The 21,621-nt window shown below is 41.7% G+C and overlaps 2 protein-coding genes across 4 annotated transcripts in view; both read left to right on the top strand.

Annotated features, from left to right (window-relative positions):
* The window catches only part of bcl7bb (BAF chromatin remodeling complex subunit BCL7B b), a 29,200-nt gene extending 22,142 nt beyond the window's left edge, over positions 1–7,058 (top strand). The window contains exons 5-6 of the mRNA XM_060922891.1: positions 2,836–2,915; positions 5,433–7,058. Coding sequence (XP_060778874.1) covers positions 2,836–2,915; positions 5,433–5,486 — 134 coding nt within the window. The 3' untranslated portion in view covers positions 5,487–7,058. The remainder of the gene's footprint in view (positions 1–2,835; positions 2,916–5,432) is intronic.
* Positions 7,059–12,427: 5,369 nt separating this feature from the next.
* The window catches only part of baz1b (bromodomain adjacent to zinc finger domain, 1B), a 32,734-nt gene continuing 23,540 nt past the window's right edge, over positions 12,428–21,621 (top strand). For 2 of the 3 annotated variants that reach the window (XM_060923592.1, XM_060923591.1), the window contains exons 1-6: positions 12,428–13,212; positions 16,397–16,513; positions 18,158–18,302; positions 18,413–18,605; positions 18,727–19,046; positions 19,210–19,413. In XM_060923592.1, coding sequence (XP_060779575.1) covers positions 13,094–13,212; positions 16,397–16,513; positions 18,158–18,302; positions 18,413–18,605; positions 18,727–19,046; positions 19,210–19,413 — 1,098 coding nt within the window. In that variant the 5' untranslated portion in view covers positions 12,428–13,093. The remainder of the gene's footprint in view (positions 13,213–16,396; positions 16,514–18,157; positions 18,303–18,412; positions 18,606–18,726; positions 19,047–19,209; positions 19,414–21,621) is intronic. The other variant, XM_060923593.1, reaches the window with a different exon arrangement.

The following is a 21,621-nucleotide window of genomic DNA, read 5'->3' as shown; positions in this document are numbered from 1 at the left end:
GACTCTCGGGCATGCTCCGGACAGCACACGCGCCAAGCAGACTCTCGCACGCACTGTAAACGACTCGCACCTGCACAAGCTTAAGGCGCAATCAGCGCACCTATATAAAAACTGTGAAAACACACTTACTTTGCGAAGTATTGAGTTGCGTTGCTGACACTATACCAAGCCTTATTTCCTTGTTTGGGCTCCTGATCCCTGATTTCCTGTTTCTCGTCTTTGATTCTGCCGAGTCTACGATAGCCTGTTTGTGCCTCGCTCGACCTGTTGCCTGTTTCACTGTTTTACGATTTTGCCTGCCGTTCTGGATTGTTTACCCATCTTCACTTGTATTAATAAACACACCTTCTGCACTTACATCCGTCTCCCAACCATCTCTGACAGAATACTTCACACTTCCTGATAAAGAGAAGCACATTCACCTGTTCATACGTCATGTTCAGGAACAAACTAATGTTAATGGTGCTGAAACAGCCACCGTCAAATGGTGCGGTTGGAGTCTTGTTCTCGGACTCGCCTCGGATCAGTAGTGGACTCGACTCCAGTTTTTTTTAATGACTTGGACTTGACTCGAACTTGAACATTGGGGACTCGAGACTGAACTTGGACTTGAAGACTACAACACTGGCTTTAGCACAATGGTGGTGAGGTGTGAGGTGACCGAACCTGCTCTTTCTTGTATAACCAGCTGCTGTGATGTGAGTTGGAGAGCTGTATGATGTGCAGAACAGTTGGTAATGTCTGATATATTGCTTTTTATATATCGGGCCGTCTCAGAAACTGGTCTCTCATTTGGGACATTATGGTCAAAAAATACATTTTCTAATTTTACTTTTTTTTTTTTTGCATTTACCGAACACTCAATGTTTCTTTTGTCATGTTTAATAAGAATAAAGATAGTATCTTGCTTTATCTGGCCTCCACTGTGGGACATTTTTTTTTATTACAATTCAAATGCTTTTGTAAAATTGATTTTCATATAACATAACTACATCATGAAGAATTAAAGCCCCTCCTTCACAGATGAGTGAAAATATTGAATAAATTTCCTCTTTTTGATTGCTTGGGTTAAAAATGCCAAGTTATGATGACTGAATTGATTACTCACTTAAATATGAATAATATGATACATTTTGGGTATTTGATATGGCGAAATAGGACACAATGGAAAAATCAAGAACGCACCGCAAAGATGAGAATAATGGCGGTGGTAAAAGAACAGCGACTGTACCGGCTGAAGGTCGCGCGGGTCTCTACTGCGGTGCGCGAGCAACGGGACATCACTGCCGCACTGGACGGAGTGGGGGCGGGGCAAAATGACTGGCTGTAGATTCTATGAAAAGTTCGATCTAAATTGACCATGGTTGCAAAATATTGGCCAAAAATACGCAAACACTACGAAATATGAAAGTAAGATGAAAAAGAAACATTCTATTGCCTTATAATGCAAGACTAAAACAAAATAAAACTGTCAAAACTCATCTTTTCAGTGATAACGTCCAAACAGATCACCCGTGTAACAGAAAGACCGCAAATGGAAGCACGATCAACTTCTAACTGCTGGAGTGGAAAATTCCATTCTACACATGCAAATTGTTAATGTGTGTCCTTCCCCGCACACAAATAACACGCTACGGTAAAAAATAGACCACAACTTATTTTATAGCTCAGAAATTCATACAAGACCAGCTACCATCGTAACATATTCTGTAAGAAACATATTCTATACCTAACTTTCAGCTTTCGTTTTAAAAAACAAAATCGCAGATTTATAACTAAATTTTTATATGGCGTAGTGATTTTAAGTTACTACTTTTGGTGAGGTCGTGACCTTGACCCTGAGGCTTTCCGTTTAGATTAAAACACACGATCGTATTGGTTTTGGGTTTGCGGAACATGGAGTTACAACGGTGATCAAATATTTTGCATGATGTTTTATTACGGTTATGATTATTCTGTGAGCGCACCAATCCTTAGGTGTATAAAGTTACAACTTAAAATACAATTAGTGATAACTGTAGACTTTTCAGTGGACTACAACCTTTTTAAGGGAATGCGATGTAGTCAACCATTTATCATGTCCCAGATCAAGCCGCCATTTTTCCACAAATTTGCAGAATTTTTGCCAAATTCTGAATATTCACATCAAAGATTTAGTTTTATCTGTATTATTTCTTTCATCATTTTATTTCAAATTAAAACCAACATCACCATTCAAAACCGTATAGTTTATTGACTGTGAGTATATTTAGTGGGGTACCCCCACAGTACCCAGTTTCTGAGACAGACCCATGTACTTTAAATAGGCCTATGTTTTTACTTTGAAAAGGAAGCAGGCTGCTACTTTCAGCCTGGGGCAGAGACCGTCTTGTTTGGAGTTCAGCTTCCTATCTAGATGACTGTATCTGCCTCTAAAAATATGAGATGAGAGGACTGTTTTCCTGATGACTGATAACTTTGCTTGGGAGCCCATGTTGAGATTGACCATGGAGTGAATACTTTAGAATTATTCTTCCATAAATGGGTTAGAGCAGATGATCCCACCCACTAAGATTTAATGACTGAAGAACTTGTTAAGGAAATAAATCATTAATTAAATGCGCAAACAAACAATTATTCACTCGCCCTTGAACAGAGGTTAATTATATACTTGCCTTCAGTGACATAAACCCTTCCATATGAATTAAACCTAACTGAATGTCGCATTTCATTGTCATATATGCCTTGGATTTTAAATGAAGCCTAATCACACATTACATATTGAAATATCTGCTATTACATATTCATTCCGCATTTCTTTTTAAAGCTTGTTTCATCCTTTCATTTTGCTCACAGAGCCCTCAATGACCAGCAGTGAAGTCACTGATGAACCTCCAACTCTGATAAAAGAGGATTTGCTGCCTCTGTCTGCTCAGGTAATGTACCTTACCTTTCGTAATGTTACCGTATATATCAGCTAAAGACACATTTCATATAGTATGTACCTGCATATTACAACCCCGATTCCAAAAAAGTTGGGACAAAGTACAAATTGTAAATAAAAACGGAATGCAATGATGTGGAAGTTTCAAAATTCCATATTTTATTCAGAATAGAACATAGATGACATATCAAATGTTTAAACTGAGAAAATGTATCATTTAAAGAGAAAAATTAGGTGATTTTAAATTTCATGACAACAATACATCTCAAAAAAGTTGGGACAAGGCCATGTTTACCACTGTGAGACATCCCCTTTTCTCTTTACAACAGTCTGTAAACGTCTGGGGACTGAGGAGACAAGTTGCTCAAGTTTAGGGATAGGAATGTTAACCCATTCTTGTCTAATGTAGGATTCTAGTTGCTCAACTGTCTTAGCTCTTTTTTGTCGTATCTTCCGTTTTATGATGCGCCAAATGTTTTCTATGGGTGAAAGATCTGGGCTGCAGGCTGGCCAGTTCAGTACCCGGACCCTTCTTCTACGCAGCCATGATGCTGTAATTGATGCAGTATGTGGTTTGGCATTGTCATGTTGGAAAATGCAAGGTCTGTAGTCACCAATCTTGGTGTGAAAATGGACCCCCAACTTACCTTTGAATCCCACATAAACCACCTCTGTAAGACCTCCTTCTACCACCTCAGAAATATCTCCAAACTCCGCCCCATTCTTTCCTTCTCAGATGCCGAAAAGCTAGTCCATGCCTTTATCTCTTCCAGACTGGACTACTGCAATGCACTTCTCATTGGGATCCCTAGCAAGAGTCTGCAGAGGCTGCAATACATCCAAAACTCTGCAGCTAGGATCCTGATGAGAGTGCGCAAATACGAGCACATCACCCCTATCCTCCATTCACTCCATTGGCTTCCTGTCTCTGCCCGCATCCAATACAAAGTTTCCCTCCTCACACATCAATGTATCCATGGACATGCTCCCCCCTACCTCAAAGAACTTCTTCTCCCACATAGCGCATCACGCTCCCTCCGCTCCACTCACTCAAACTCTCTCCAGATCCCTAGAACCAGGCTGAGGACAATGGGAGACAGGGCCTTCTGCACTGTTGCACCTAGGCTGTGGAATGCCCTCCCTGACACCCTGAGGGCACCACAGTCCACTGACTGTTTTAAAAGACATTTAAAGACATTTCTTTTTAATAAAACTTTTAGTCCCACTTTTTAGTAGCTTCTCTTTTTAGTAGTTTCTCTTTTTAGTAGTTTCTCTTTTTAGACTCTAATTTCTCTTTTTAACCTGTAGCCCTTTGAGATCTTTGGATGTAAAGGGCAATATAAATAAAATGTATTATTATTATTATTATTTGTCTTCCCTGAAAGAAACGTCGTCTGGATGGGAGCATATGTTGCTCTAGAACCTGGATATACCTTTCAGCATTGATGGTGTCTTTCCAGATGTGTAAGCTGCCCATGCCACACGCACTAATGCAACCCCATACCATCAGAGATGCAGGCTTCTGAACTGAGCGCCGATAACAACTCAGGTCGTCCTTTTCCTCTTTAGTCCCAATGACACGGCGTCCCTGATTTCCATAAAGAACTTCAAATTTTGATTCGTCTGACCACAGAACAGTTTTCCACTTTGCCACAGTCCATTTAAATGAGCCTTGGCCCAGAGAAGACGTCTGCGCTTCTGGAACATGTTTAGATACGGCTTCTTCTTTGAACTATAGAGTTTTAGCTGGCAACGGCGGATGGCACGGTGAATTGTGTTCACAGATAATGCTCTCTGGAAATATTCCTGAGCCCATTTTGTGATTTCCAATACAGAAGCATGCCTGTATGTGATGCAGTGCCGTCTAAGGGCCCGAAGATCACGGGCACCCAGTATGGTTTTCCGGCCTTGACCCTTACGTACAGAGATTCTTCCAGATTCTCTGAATCTTTTGATGATATTATGCACTGTAGATGATGATATGTTCAAACTCTTTGCAATTTTACACTGTCGAACTCCTTTCTGATATTGCTCCACTATTTGTCGGTGCAGAATTAGGGGGATTGGTGATCCTCTTTCCATCTTTACTTCTGAGAGCCGCTGCCACTCCAAGATGCTCTTTTTATACCCAGTCATGTTAATAACCTATTGCCAGTTGACCTAATGAGTTGCAATTTGGTCCGCCAGCTGTTCCTTTTTTGTACCTTTAACTTTTCCAGCCTCTTATTGCCCCTGTCCCAACTTTTTTGAGATGTGTTGCTGTCATGAAATTTCAAATGAGCCAATATTTGGCATGAAATTTCAAAATGTCTCACTTTCGACATTTGATATGTTGTCTATGTTCTATTGTGAATACAATATCAGTTTTTGAGATTTGTAAATGATTGCATTCCGTTTTTATTTACAATTTGTACTTTGTCCCAACTTTTTTGGAATCGGGGTTGTATGAAGAAATTGCCTAGAAGTATTTCAACAACCTTATTCTGTGTGACTTTATCCCTTTTTACAGGAGGATGAGGAAGTGGCAGTTGCTCCGCCGTTGAAAAGAGTTTGCACAGAATAAAGGGCTTTTATCAAAAGCCAAGTGTTAAGATAGACACATCATGATCAACACAGCTCACCTGGACATGTGGGACTGAAATGAGCAGCCATGTTGTGGACTGAGCCTCTGTCGGCTGCGTTAGAGTTTAATAAGGAAATAGACATATCACTTCCCAGGACTGATTAACTAAATTTAGCAAGCGATTAATACAAGAAACAACTACAGATCTCGAACAAAAGTCTACAAAGGACTGAAAAGGCACAAACTATGAAATGGTTGGAATTTCATTGAGATATTTTCCCCAAAAGTTTTGCATATTTTTACCATGAAGTATTTACTTGAAGCCTAAAGTATTTACTTGAAGAGAAAAAGTATTATATTTGTTGTAAATAACTCAGTGTGGGAGAGAACACTAGAATAGTATAGTGGGTCATGGCATCATGTAGGTACATTTTAGGACATTTAAGTATCTACTCATTTGTATTGCATTTTTAAGCTTTTCTAAGTTTGCAGAGAATATTTGCTTTCACTTTTATTGCATGCGTTGCTTTTTTTTTTTTCTTTTCTCTTTTCTGCATGCAGCAAGGAACAGTTGTTTAGACGTTTTGCCAAACTGGATTTATTTGTTAAGAAGCTAAATTTAGCAATGGTAGAGTTCAACAAAGTCATTTCGGACTCAGCTCAGGTATCTTAAGTTGAAATGTTAAATTAATCTTTCGAAATCAGAGCGCAACAGATACAAAAAGAGAATATAGCAAATGTAACATTTATTATGTATGTTTATTAATGATTATTTTCAGTATATACAGTACTGTGCAAAAGTCTTAAGCACCCTATGTTATTTCGTGCAAACTTCGTGATAGACTTTTATTCTACAACTTCTACATTATCGAGTCGTAACAAAAAAAACTTTTTAGATTTCCAAAGCTTAGTTTTCCAGCACGGAATTAAATGTTCCCAAGAAATGTTTGGATGTCAGTAAAGAAAACAGCATATTACATAAAAGTCCACTTTTCAGACCAAAAAAAAAAAAAAACATAATGAAGGCTACTGGGTTTTACTGAAAAAATTTAAGAATTAAGTGTGACAAAGTGTCCAGAAGAACTGAGGCTGGTTCTGTAAGAGGCTCAGTAAAACCTACAGCTCATTTCCTTATAAAACTGCACTCAGTGTACCAGAGACTACTATTTTGTAAATCAAAAGGTCTTCACACCAAATATTGACTTTCGTTCATTTATTACTGTTTACTTCTCTTTTATAGTAGTCAAAAAAATTTAATGTAGAACTATTTAATCTCATTATTTTTGAAGACGTCTTTGCTCTACAGCATTTCTTTGCATGTCCCAAGACGTTTGCACAGTACTGTAATTGACCAGCAATTATAGCAGTTCCCTATTTTTAGACTTGCACTGCAAATATGAAGGTATTTACATTTACATGGTGTGGTTTAATAGTCTATGAAGATGTCTTTATAGAAAAAAATCTATACAAATATACAGTATGTGAGTGATATGAGTATGTTTCAGAATGAATCCAATGCAGTATGTATTCACCATGTTAAAAGCCTACAAAAGGAATTTCCAACATTTAAAAAAATACTTTAAAAAATGTTGTAACTTTCCAACTTTGGGTCAGATTTTTTTTTTTTTTAAGCATGCAGTGTAATCTGATCAAGAGACCATAACAGAAATGCTTACCATTGGAAAACAAAACCTCTGGGTATCATTAATTAGCCTTCAAAGAAACACTTTAAAGGTTTATCAGTAGTACTTAACGCTCTTGGTGTTGCCACACCAGTAACAAACAAACATCCTGTTTGGTAGCTTGATTTATGAGAGTGTGTAGTATTTTGATTCAGCAACAAGTTAATTTGCAATGATATAATTTGTGTGGGGCGGCACGGTGGTGTAGTGGTTAGTACTGCCGCCTCACAGCAAGAAGGTCTGGGTTCGAGCCCCGTGGCAGGCGAGGGCCTTTCTGTGTGGAGTTTGCATGCTCTCCCCGTGTCCGTGTGGGTTTCCTCCGGGTGCTCCGGTTTCCCCCACAGTCCAAAGACATGCAGGTTAGGTTAACTGGTGACTCTAAATTGACCGTAGGTGTGAATGTCAGTGTGAATGGTTGTCTGTGTCTATGTGTCAGCCCTGTGATGACCTGGTGACTTGTCCAGGGTGCACCCCACCTTTCGCCCGTAGTCAGCTGGGATAGGCTCCAGCTTGCCTGCGACCCTGTAAAACAGGATAAAGCGGCTAGAGATAATGAGATGAGATGAGATAATTTGTGTGTTGTGCACAGATCAGTGCCTTGATAGAAATGGTGAGGTTTTGAGTAACACATCTTGCTGTTATTTCTGACCAGTTTCTCTCCCTAACAAAGGAGACATTAATTAATGTTTCAAAAGTGGCTGATGCCTTTACCTCGACATTGAAACTTTCAGGTTCACTAGTGCTACAATAGCGCCACTGCTTGACCATTTGATTTCATTAGTTGCCAGGTTCCCAGGCCTGGTCCTGGAGTAGCCACTTGATGGCAGGTCTGGCTCGGACGTCCATCAGAGCTTCTAGGGAACATTACAGTAGTGGTTTCTTGTTGCCTTCTACTGGATTATTATAGAGGTTTTCTCCTCTTGACCATTCACACACACATTCACACCTATGGACAATTTAGAGTAGTCAGTTAACCGAACCGCATGTCTTTGGACTGTGGGGGAAACCCATGCACACACGGAGAGAACATGCAAACTCCACACAGAAAGGCCCCTGTTGGCCGCCGGGCTCTAACCCAGAACCTTCTTGCTGTGACGCAACTACACCACCGTGCCGCCCTGAGTAGCCACTGTTCTGCACGTTTTAGTGTTTCCCCTGATCTAATGCACCCACTTCAACCGCAAGAAGAGTAGTTAATTAGCTACAGTTGTGGTCAGAAGTTTACATGCAGTGACATGTCATCTTGGACATGAATGTCATGGCAATATTTGGGCTTTCAATGATTTCTCTGAACTGCTCTTTTCCGGTGGCAGAATGATTGTACAGCATACGTTTTTAAAAAAACCTAGAATTCGGTGCACAATTTTCGCTGGGTTTTCTGAAATCAACACAGGGTTAAAATCATACATACAGGGTCAAAAATTTACATACAGCACACCTAATATTTGGGTAAGATGTCTCTTTGCAAGATTCACCTTGACCAAAAATTTTTGTTTACCATGAACAAGCTTCTGGCAGAATTCTGGTTGGGTATTTCATGACTCTTCATGGTAGAATTGGTAGAGTTCAATTAAATTTTTTTTTTGTCTTGGCATGGACTTGACTTATAAGCACGGTCCATATATTTTCAATAGGGTTGAAGTCAGGACTTGTTTTAAGCTTAATATTTGCCTGCTTTATCCTCCACAACCAGCTCTGATGCGTGTTTGGGTTCATTGTCCTGTTGTGACTCCCAGTCATGTTCAAGTTTCCAGTGGTTTGAGGTTATGCTGAAGAATTCTGAGGTAGTCCTTCATTATTCCATCCACTTTGTGCAATGAACCAATTCCACTGGCAGTAAAACAACCCCAGAGCATGATGCTGCTGCTACCACCACCAGCTGGTACAGTGTCCCTCTGTACACTGTGGTCATTGTGGCCAAACAACTCAATCTTTGTCTCATCTGACCATACAGGTTTCCTCCAGAAGCCTTTTTCTTTGTCCATGTACTAATTTGCAAACTTTAGTTAAGCTTGAAGGTGTCAATTTTGGAGCAGGGGGTTATTTATTGGATAGCAGCCTCTTAGTCCATGGTGATATAAAACTCACTGAACTGTAGACAGTGATCCATCAGCTTCCAGTTCATGGCAGGGCTGTGCCATGGTGGTTCTTGGGTTGCTCCTGACCATCCAAAGCAATTTCCTTTCAGCTGAGGGTGACAGTTTGGGTTTTCTTGAAGCAAAGTAGCTTGGCAAAGTGACTACACCTCCCAGTAACTTACATACAATTCTTTGAACTGATCTTGGGATTTGCAGTTGTTTAGAAGTGGCTCTAAGAGACATTCCTGAGTTGTGTACACCTGCGATCCTTGTTCTCAGATCTGCACTGAGCTCCTTGGACTTTCCCATTTTACTGTGTGTTGGCCAATCCAATGAATGCTGTAAATAAACCCTTTTTATGAAGGCACAGAGAAGTTACCAGCTGTAGTCAATCATAATCATGAACAGGAAGTTAAGAGGCCTTGGCTTTGGCAAGATAAGAGGCATTTTGGAAGTCTCAGAATCAGATTGCCAAGTAATTGTTGCAACTACAAGGAATTTGGCTTGGAGTTAAGGTGCTCAATGAATAAATGCTAAATAAAGATAGTCTATTCTAAGATATTAAGAAATAAGAACTAAATAAACAAGATAAGAATAAAATAAACAAGTGTGTAGGTAAACAAATGTGCAAATTAGGTAAACAATAAGATAAACAAATGTGCAAATCAGGTAAACAACTGGGGGGGCAGAGTAAATGGGGTCACTAGTATAGTTTATTGAGGTGGGGGTGGGCAGAGTGGGTCAGGAGTCTGAGGTATGGTACTGGCGAGGAGGGGGGTCAGAGTAAGTGGGGGTCATGTTTATGAGGCTAGCAGCAGTAGGAAAGAAACTGTTTCTGTGGTGTAAGGATTTGGTCTTGATGGACCGCAGCCTCCTGCTGGAGGGGAGTGTCTCAAAGAGTTTATGTCTGGGGTGGGAGGGATCAGCCACAATCTTTCCTGCCCGCCTCAGTGTCCTGGAAGTGAAGGAAGTCAGTGATCCACCTGCAGGTGGGGTCAGGCACATTTAGCTGGGACAGTTTGTCCTGTAGCAGAGCTGGAATGATGGTATTGAACGCAGAACTGAAGTCCACACACAAGATCCTAGCATAGTTCCTGGGGAATCCAGGTGCTGGAGGATAAAGTGGAGGGCTGTGTTGATGGCGTCATTCACAGACCTGTTGGCTCTGTAGGCAAACTGCAGGGGGTCCAGAAGGGGGTCTGTGATGGCTTTGAGGTGAGAGGCACTCAAAGGACTTCATCACCACGGAGGTGAGCACCTCTGAATGAATAATCTTAGTGAGTGTATGTAAATTTTTGACCATGTATGTATACTTTTGACCGCATGTTGATTTCAGAAAACCCAAAATAAATTAAAACTTCTGCACCAAATTCATGGTTTTTTTTCTATTAAAGAAATGTCATACAATCATTTCACCACAGAAAACCAACAGTTGAGAGAAATAATTGAAAGCCCAAATATTGCCATGACATTCATGTCCAAAATAACATTCATGTCATTATATATAAACGTCTGACCACAACTGTAATTATTTAACTGTATCAGGTGTACTGGGAGCAGGATAAACACTAAAACGGGCAGGACAAGGACCAGGGGTACTCTGGAACCAGGGTTAGGAACCTATCTGCATTCACTGCGAAAGGGACCCTTGTCAAAACCACATTTCAGCAAACTCTCTCAGAACAGTTGTGACACATGAAAGACCTGTTGTGGAAATATATCCAGTAGTGACAGTGTCATTACATGATACTGCTCATACTGAGGTTTAAACTGAACCCATTCAAATGACCAGACAAACCCACTCATCTCATTCATTCTCATCTCATTATCTCGAGCTGCTTTATCCTGTTCTACAGGGTCGCAGGCAAGCTGGAGCCTATCCCAGCTGACTACGGGCGAAAGGCGGGGTACACCCTGGACAAGTCGCCAAGTCATCACAGGGCTGACACATAGACACAGACAACCATTCACACTCACATTCACACCTACGGCCAATTTAGAGTCACCAGTTAACCTAACCTGCATGTCTTTGGACTGTGGGGGAAACCGGAGCACCCGGAGGAAACCCATGCAGACACGGGGAGAACATGCAAACTCCGCACAGAAAGGCCCTCACCGGCCACGGGGCTCGAACCTGGACCTTCTTGCTGTGAGGCGACCGTGCTGCCACAAACCCACTGTAAGGACTTAATATTAAGTATATCTCATCTCATCTCATTATCTCTAGCCGCTTTATCCTTCTACAGGGTCGCAGGCAAGCTGGAGCCTATCCCAGCTGACTATGGGCGAAAGGCGGGGTACACCCTGGACAAGTCGCCAGGTCATCACAGGGCTGACACATAGACACAGACAACCATTCACACTCACATTCACACCTACGGTCAATTTAGAGTCACCAGTTAACCTAACCTGCATGTCTTTGGACTGTGGGGGAAGCCGGAGCACCCGGAGGAAACCCACGCAGACACGGGGAGAACATGCAAACTCCGCACAGAAAGGCCCTCACCGGCCACGGGGCTTGAACCTGGACCTTCTTGCTGTGAGGCGACCGTGCTGCCACAAACCCACTGTAAGGACTTAATATTAAGTATATAAATTGTGATAATGGTGGGGTGTGAATATCCATAACGGACCTCACTTTGTTACTCTACTTGGGCGGCACGGTTCGCCTCACAGCGAGAAGGTTCTGGGTTCGAGCCCAGCGGCCGGCGAAGGCCTTTCTGTGTGGAGTTTGCATGTTCTCCCCACGTCTGCGTGGGTTTCCTCCGGGTGCTCCGGTTTCCCCTACAGTCCAAAGACATGCCCTTGGGCTGAGGTGCCCTTGAGCGAGGCACCTAACTCCTAACTGCTCCCCAGGGGCTGGGTGTGTGTGTGTGTGTGTGTGTGTGTTTTCACTGCTTCAGATGAGTTAAATGCAGAGAGGAATTTCACAAGCGCGTGATGAATAAAGTAGTGCTTCTTCTTCTACTTCCCTAATCTAATCTTCCTAGTCTGGCTTCCCTTTACAGTTTCCGCCAAACCCTGTTTTTATATCAGAGGCATTGCTATGATTTCACGATGTGGGCGTGGCTATCAGGACAGTCAGCCAAGTAGGCTAATCAAATTCTTTTGCTTCGAGAGCGGTCGCTGCTCAGAGCCAATCGGTGACCGAGGTAGGCGGGACAAATCGGTCTGATTCGGCGCGCTGCCGGTCGCGGTTTGGTGGTCGTACAGGACTGTTTACCGGTGGAGTCGTATCTCCCGCCATTTTTTTTCCTCCCCAATTTGACGTTCTGTTATTTGTACTTTTGTAACAGATACATCTTACGACCATCTTGGAAAGGTCAGAAGTATTTGCTGTTGGGTTTTTTCCCCCCTTCCTTTCTTGTTAACGGTAGAAAAGAACTAGAGCATTCGGCACACAGAGAGGACCGCAGTGCATGCTGGGAGATTTTTTAGAAAGCGCGCCATAGTGAGATCCTTGTGCCGGGCGGCTTGGCTGTCTGAGACTCGGATATAAAACCGTCTCTTTTCCATTCCAGGTTTTGGTGAAGTTTATTTTGAGCGCCGTTTTCTTCCGCTTTTAAATCTGTTGGATGTTTACGAGCTGTGCTCCGGCTGGGTGCTTGAATCTGAAGAGAACCCGTTGCTAATCTCAGCGCGTCGTAGTTTATTGTTATTTAGCCGAGGCTAAGTGAAGCTAAGCTAACTCGAGCCTAGCTTTGATGCTAGCTAGGCGTTAAATGTCGAGGAAAAGCGCGTTGTGTGACTTCTGTCTCGATTCCCGGAATACATGGTTGTACTGGGGTTCGTTTTAACCTAAAAGCTCTACACGACGCCGAAGTTTTATTTGTGAAAAGCAGTCGTAATGGCGCCGCTGCTGGGCCGGAAGCCATACCCGCTTGCTAAGCCGCCAGCCGAGCCGCCGGGCCCGGGAGAGCAGCTCTACATCATCCCGCACACCAAGGAGGCCTTCATCAACAAAGAGTATCCTTTCCGAGCTGGCTAGCTTTATGGCTTTTTTCCCCACACACACCAAAACACAATGCTATTATACACTGCTACAGGTTATGTCAAACAGCAGCGGTTTGTTATGATTTCAGTAAGTGTGTGTGTATATAAAAAACATTATATTTTTTTCTCTTGTCTGTTTGTTACAGCTGCTAATTTACCCCGACGCTTAGCTAGCGTGAAAAGAAAACTGTTCAGCCATCATTTGCAACGTTTAATCCTCCTCCTTCACTTTTTTTTTGTTGTTGTCCAGGTTACGTCTTTCCTTCATTGAAGTTAGCTAGGCTTTGTTTGCTACACTATAAGTGAAACCGGAGTCAAATTCCTCGTGTGTGTCCACATACCTGGCAATAAAAGCGATTCTGTGATGTGATTAGCACCAGCACTTAGCATTCATATATATCTACACTACCGTTCAAAAGTTTGGGGTCACTTTGAAATGTCCTTATTTTTGAAAGAAAAGCACTGTTCTTTTCAATGAAGATCACTTTAAACTAATCAGAAATCCACTCTATACATTGCTAATGTGGTAAATGACTATTCTAGCTGCAAATGTCTGGTTTTTGGTGCAATATCTCCATAGGTGTATAGAGGCCCATTTCCAGCAACTCTCACTCCAGTGTTCTAATGGTACAGTGTGTTTGCTCATTGCCTCAGAAGGCTAATGGATGATTAGAAAACCCTTGTACAATCATGTTAGCACAGCTGAAAACAGTTGAGCTCTTTAGAGAAGCTATAAAACTGACCTTCCTTTGAGCAGATTGAGTTTCTGGAGCATCACATTTGTGGGGTCGATTAAATGCTCAAAATGGCCAGAAAAATGGCTTGACTCTATTTTCTATTCATTTTACAACTTATGGTGGGAAATAAAAGTGTGACTTTTCATGGAAAACACAAAATTGTCTGGGTGACCCCAAACTTTTGAACATGTATATAATTTTCTTCTCAAGCCGTACTATTTCTCTTTGCGGTTTCAGATCCGTGTGATTGAGAGTGCTGGTGGAATGATCAGCTTCCGGTTAGCACACATGCTAACAGAAAGAAAGAAAAGGCACAACTTTATTCATCACGCACTTGTGAAATTTCCTCTCTGGATTTAACCCCCACACACATGTATATACCCAGAGCAGTGGGCAGCCATGCTACGGCAGCCGGGGAGTGGTTAGGAGTTAGGTGCCTTGCTCAAGGGCACCTCAGCCCAAGGCCGTCCCATATTAACCTAACCTAACTTGCATAGCACCCGGAGGAAACCCACGCAGACACGGGGAGAACATGCAAACTCCACACAGAAAGGCCGTCGCTGGCCACTGGATTCGAACCCAGAACCTTCTTGCTGTGAGGCGACTGTGCTAACCACTATACCACCATGCTGCCCAGGCATAGTGGGTGTAATGGTTCTAGGCTATACTATCTAGAGTTTTTCATTTCCCCTGCTAACATGCATGCCAACATGGGGAGGAAAAAAAACGTGATTTTGTTATACGTTTGTCAAGGTTGTGGACAGGAAAGGGACTCGAATTCGTATCCTTTTGATATGTCTGCCACTTTGAGAGTTATAGTGACTCGTTTTGTCAGGTAAACAGTTTTTGAATTGCTGGTGTTTCGTAGACTATAAACACTCTGTCAAGCCGATTCTCGCTGTTCTGTTTCTAAACTTGCACACTGGTGTTATAGGGATTTATAAATGTGGTGTAAGTGGTTAGCGCAGTCACCTCACAGCAGGAAGGTTCTGGGTTTGCAACTGGTGGGGGGGGGTTCTGTGTGGAGGTTTGGAAGAACCGACAAAGACATGCAGTTAGGTTAATATGGGACGGCCTTGGGTTGAGGTGGCCTTGGGTTGAGGTGCCCTTGAGCGACGCACCTAACTCCCAACTGCTCCCTGGGCGCTGTTAGCATGTCTGCTCACTGCTCTGGGTATGTGTTTGTGCTCACTGCTTCAGATGGGTTAAATGCAGAGGTGAATTTCACAAGCGTATGATAGATGAAGTTGTTCTTCCAGAGTGTCCTTATTTTTCATTTTAGGTACCTGCTGGATCTCCCAGTGAGCGTTTGGGATTCCCCGTGTTTATCACAGTGTATTTGTCATACAGCGTCATAAAGCGCTTCAGATGCTGACCTGTTTCTGCACATCTTGTGATCTGGATTGACAGTGCTATATAGAAAAGCATCAGAGTAGATGCATCAGCTTAATAAATTAGCGTCTTCATGTCACACTACACTAACACGCTTTCTCTTTTATATACACAGTACCAGTCGAAAGTTTGGACACCTTCTAATTTCATGGCTTTTCTTTGTTTTTATTAATTAAGATACTTCATGTCTTAAATTGATGATGGGTATCATTTCTCTTTACGTAGTTGAGCTGTTCTTGACGTAAAATGGATTGCTACCATTGTGGAATAGGGCTATTTACCGTATGTTTATTATTTACTGTTTGATCTCAAACACATTAACTAGTGCACTAATTAACTTTTGCTGAGGCACACCTATTAATTGAAATACATTCCAGGTGACTACCTCGTGAAGCTGGTTAAGATAATGACAATCGTGTACAAAGCGTCATCAAGGTAAACAGTGGCTACTTTTGAAGAATCTAAAATATGAGACATGTTTGTTTTACCACATTATTCCGTACATGTTCTGTATGTTATTTCATAGTTTTGATGTCTTCAGTATTGTTCTACAATGTAGAAAATGGTCAAGACAGAAAACCCTATGAATGAGTAGGGGTGTACAAGCTTTTTTGACTGGTCCTGTATAAAGTCAGCCATCTCATCGCTTTTAGCTGCTGCTTGGACGACTGAACATGTGGTATGACGTCATGAGGGTTTGAACTTCAGGTAGCACCGTATCTGACGATAAGTCACTAAAATTGCGGCAGCTGGATGTCAAAGCTACTCATCTTCCAGCATCATATTCCTAAATATGTCCATCTTAGAGCTGGGCCTGATGCCGTGCTTCTCTGCTACACCCTGTTGTTAATTATGAACAAGTGTGTGTCTCTCTCTTTCTCTCTCTCTCTTTCTCTCTCTCTCTCACATGCGCACAGAGACCAGACTGCAGGGTTTCACATGAGTAATGTGTAATATTGCATACTCCGCTAGAAATTCGGTGTCTTGTGCTCTGTCTTTTTCGTTCTTTCTTTAACTGTGGTACTCAGGGAGTATGAGGCCCGAATGCAGAAATACAGTGAACGGATCTGGACATGCAAAAGCACCGGCAGCAACCAGCTCACTCACCTGGAGGCCTGGGAGGAGGAACAGGAGGTCACTGAGCTGTGAGTAACAAAACAAGGATGGAATGAGGCACACTTTCATTTTAAACCAAGGGCATTGAGTATGAGTGGTTTATCTTTGTAGCTACCTGTCAGGTATGTTGGTTTCCTGAGCGTGTCGAAGCTTCCGTATGTAAGCATGGTTAAAAACTGAATTCTTCATTTGCAACCATGTGACCAAATTGACCGCTGCCATGTTGGAGAATATACACAGTGGTAAGAGTACAGACTGGAAGGTAAAGAGGAGTTAACTTTAGAAGCTGGTAGTCATTTCTCAAATCTATTTTAAAAACAATCATTTTGACTGCTTCAAAAAGACATCGAACACACTATATAAAATATTTAGTTATAAAAGAGCACTCGCCGGGTGAGGAGGCTGCATTATTTGAGATTATGGATTGGACGTGAATCTTATTTGATTGACTGTGATCGTTTGGGAAGATTCTTCAATAATTTTGCGTTTCTTTCTTCGCTCTATAAGCCTAGCATTTCAAGCTACCGCTTTAGTACCATCTTTGATTTTGTTGTGGCCCATATTTTGTGTTGGATCTGTAAAATTGTCGATCAGCTGGTTTCCGTAATGGAAAGGAAAAGGAAAATAAAAGCAGCGTCATCAAAAATTCCATACGGCTCTTTTTAAAATAAAATAATCGTAGAAGGCTTTGATTGTCGGACCACAGCTTTGTCACGTCTGACAGCAGCGAGTGTCTGCACTACCAGGCTATTGAACGAGCTGATATTTTTTATATATTGCGAACTTTCGTTAATTACTGTAGCTCGTAGCATTTACCATTGATAAAATCTTCACTGCAGACTCGTGCGGTTTTTGCTTTCTCCTCACTTAGATCAGCCTGGTTTATGTTGATCAGCCAGTGACGTCTGTGCTCGGTGGACAACCCTCTTGTGGTGTGTGTTTTTTTTTTTTTTTCTTTCCCCCCTCTCTCCTTGATTGTTTATAATTGCTGGAATTCTAAAGAACTTAAGTCCCATTGTCTCAGACGGAGTTGTGCCTGCATCCAATTACAGCACAAAGAGTCGTCATGGCAAAAAAACAAAAGGAATTCTTGAGCATAACCTCTCGCACATATCTTCTATAGTAAATGTGCACCGTGTGAGTTTGTCTATCTCCTCCAACATGGCCTGCTTCCTGTTCAAAGCCTCATGGATAATTGGCTGTCGTCATGTGCAAATGAAGAATGAATGGACATCTACTACCAGATTCTTGTTATTCTATACTTTCTATGGTGGGTGAATACTTTTCCAGTCTCGGAGTCATTTTTGTGTAATGGGAGGGGGAATCCCTTCCACACAATGTATGATGGCTACGCGTGCGTGCACAGAGCTGCGCAAGCAGGAGCCTGTGACCGCCTTTGTGTGTCTACAGTAGCGTCCCACCCCCATAACGCCTTCTGCTGGTGTGAAAGTTTATTAAAAGTTGCATGAAAGTGAAAGTTGTTCTATCTTTTGTCTTGCTTTTTAGTTTTGTCTTTAACACATTTATTGCTTGAAGTCATTTGAAAATAAATTTTGTTAAATACATTTGCATTCTGTAGTAAAATGTAGTTCTTGCGATTTTCGTATCATGCCGCAGTCATTTGCATTGTGGTCGGATATTTGCTTTTGAAAGGTATATTTGCGCTTTTCCAGGCTGCAGGAGGAATACCCTGTGTGGTTTGAGAAGCCAGTTTTGGAAATTGTACATCATAACACAGTGTCTCTGGACAAACTAGTAGATCTATCCTGGGTGGAGATCCTCACTAAATATGCTGTAGATGAGGAGTGTGACTTCCTGGTAAGAGGTTTTGTTTTTTATTTATTTAAATAAACTGAAGATAATCTTGTGACTTATGAAATAACTTTCCGAACTTGCTTATCTCATGCTTTTATATCTTGCGCTGTCAGGTTGGAAAGGATAAAAGTTTGCGAGTGAAGGTGGTGAAAATTCATCCTTTGGAAAAGGTTCAGGAGGACCAGACTCAGAAGAAGATGGAAGGTGCTTGTGACTCTCCCTCCAGTGACAAGGAGAATGCCAGCCAGGAAAACCAAAAGAAGGAGCAGCCCAAAGAAGAGGAGAACAATCGACGAGAGAGTCTTTGTAAGTAACTAGTTTATCTTTTTAGCTGTTTTTGTGTGTGAAACAGAACATGTTCTTACTGTAATCTGAAACTCTAATTTGAATCTTTTTTTTTTTTTTCTTTACATTTTTGTTTTAATAGGTGATCGTGCACGTCGATCCCCCAGGAAACTCCCCACCACTATGAAGGAGGAGAAGAAGAAATGGGTCATGCCTAAGTTTCTGCCCCACAAATATGATGTGAAGCTCCTCGATGAGGATAAGGTTATCAGTGACGTCCCTGCTGACAGCCTCTTCAGAACAGAGCGACCTCCCAATAAAGAGATCATGCGCTACTTCATCAGACATTACGCTCTCAGGCTTGGCACGGGAGAGAGCGCCCCCTGGGTGGTAGAGGACGAACTGGTCAAAAAATTCAACCTACCCAGCAAATTCAGTGACTTTCTTTTAGATCCACATAAGGTAGTGTATAAATACTGACTTCAGCCAAGTGGTTAGGGTTAATTCAGGTGCTTCTATTTCACGCCTGCAGTCAGTAATTCTGGGTTTTAACTGAGCCTGAAGGTGCATGAATTTCCGATAGTAATTATGCTTCTTTAATAACGGATGCATTTTATGTATACAGTTCTTAGCAGAAAATCCCTCATCGAAGAGAAAGAGCCTCAGCTCATCGGAAGGAAAACTCAACAAGAAGCTCAAGCTTCAGGGCTCCGAGTCAGGGGTGGACGCAAATGGTGTAAATGAAAAAGGAGAGAAGGAGAAAAAGCGGAAGAAAAAGCAAGATTCGCAAAACATGCCTCTGAGCCCAACTCTCTGGGCAAACATGCAGGTAGACTGTTTATGAATGGCACTCCTGTTCATGAGGCCTAGATGAAGTGCACTAGCACGCAAGCAGCATGTTTTCTGACCCCAAAAAATGAAAGCCACAAATTATAGAGGAAAAGAAAGAAACACAACAATAGTACGAAAATGTAAAACGTTTTAGTGGCTCGTCGGCTGCTTAAAAAAAATGGGTAAAGATGGAATTGATGAGCATTACAAAACCTGTGATATCTCAGGAGTTAATATTCTTTTCTTATTTGATATCATCCAGCCCTAAAGTGACTTGCATCAGAATCAAGTTTATTGCCAGGTCTGTTCTTGCATGCAACAAATTTGCTTTAGTGATTGGTGCTTGAACAGTTAAGAGAGAAGAATTTTTAAATAAACAAAAGTAGTTAGAATAAAAAATGGAGTAATGTATACAAATTTGATAAGCAGGGATGAGAATTTTCCGCTGATTGGCGGATTTCTGGCTTTTTCAGACCAAAATGATCGTTTTTGAGATTGATGTAAATCCGTTGAGTTTTTTTTTGGGGGGGGGGATGATTAACGATCTGTGGTCACCTTATAACGCAGACATCCCAAGTCTCCCGGAAGTTCCGGGAGTCTCCTGCATATTGATAGAAGCGAGCAAGAGCGTGCTCGCGCGCGCAACATTAAGGTCTGCATCACGCATCTTAGAATGTGCGCGCGCGAGAGGGTGCGCGAGGGAGACTGTGTGCAGTGTTGCCAGATACTGCTGACGTTTTCCAGCCCAAAATATGTTCAAAATGCACTTAAAACCACCCAATCTGGCAACACTGCCTGTGTGCCTGTTCATGTAGCGCATGCCAGACAAAGAGCATCTTGATTGGGTTACTCAGCAAAATAAGCCAATCAGCTTTCAGTGTGGGCGGGCTTTTATCTCTTTTCTCGAGGACCGGAGTTTTCAGTTGATGAAATTTTAAGTATGATACCGTGTATAACTCTCCTACTTATTGCTCATTTCATAGGGGGATGGAATTGCTGGTATGTGCCGCGCGGGAGCGTCTGCCCAAACTGTAGGCTGAGATGAACTTATAGTTTTTGATTTAAAAAAAATTTCCAATATGTAATGCCCATTGTACATACCTGTTCTTTAATTCAAAATCACCATCTCGATCTTCAAATTGACCATATGGTATCTGTTACATTACACAACATCCTGTCCAGATAAAACCTAGTTAGTACACACAACAGTCGAAAGGGAAGTGATAAGTGATGTTGAATGTTGCCTGCTTAATATGCAAGACCTCCTGCTACCATGATAACATCAGAAGAAAGCTTAAGAGAATTATATGATAGAACTTTTTCCTGGTTTGCACTTCATTTTAAAGGATTAGAGTATTCAAAGACATGAATAGCTAAAATGCAGAAATGTAATACTGTAGAGCTCGTTTATATTAAAAGGTGCATTGATTTTTTTTTTTTTTGAAATCATCAAATGTGAATTGATTAAAAACAAGTCTCTTGTACCATATTAATCATTTTCACCTGGGAGTCCACCAAGAAGGGGAATTTATTTCCAAATTGCAAATTTTTGCTGATAAAATTAATGGTTTTGGGGTAAAAAAAAAAAAAGCCAAAAATCATTAGCCCCATGTGCCCTGGTTTTTTCAGACTTTTAAAATATTTTTCATTCTCATCCCTGGATAAGTAGACATGTTTAAAGGAGATACGCAGAACCTTTATTTTTAAATAAATTTGAGTGGATAGTATCTCCATCCTTGACTCTTGTATGCTGCATAAATGGGAATAAAAAAATATATATTTTCGAGAGTTAAAATCGACCGCAAAGTTGGCATTCGAGCTGCCCCGCTGAGCCAGCCAGCCCGGAGTGCGTGACGTCACAGCGGTAACCGGTTTTAAGGCCGAGGCCTTTTACAGCTATAGACCAAAGTCATATAAATAAAAACTTATGGTAAAAGTAAGAAATACCGTTACCCACTTGTTCAACTAAGACTGATTTGACTTCATTGATTGTGGGTTGACTCTCATTAAAACAGGATAGGTGTTGTAACTTATGCAACAGACATGTACATGCATGCATTTTCACTGATTGTGTAAAAGGCTAATTAAATAATCAGATGAACTGAGGCAATCACATTCTGAAGCAAATGAAATCTCAAGCCGGTAACTTTTGTATCCAAATGAGAGTTGCGTCTTACCCGTCTGCGTTCTCGCTTCTTGAAGGCCG

This window comes from Neoarius graeffei, chromosome 6 (assembly GCF_027579695.1).
Source record: "Neoarius graeffei isolate fNeoGra1 chromosome 6, fNeoGra1.pri, whole genome shotgun sequence".
Taxonomy (NCBI): Eukaryota; Metazoa; Chordata; class Actinopteri; order Siluriformes; family Ariidae; genus Neoarius; species Neoarius graeffei.
The sequence above is the reverse complement of the archived record's forward strand: the minus strand, read 5'-3'. Positions and strand labels throughout refer to the sequence as shown.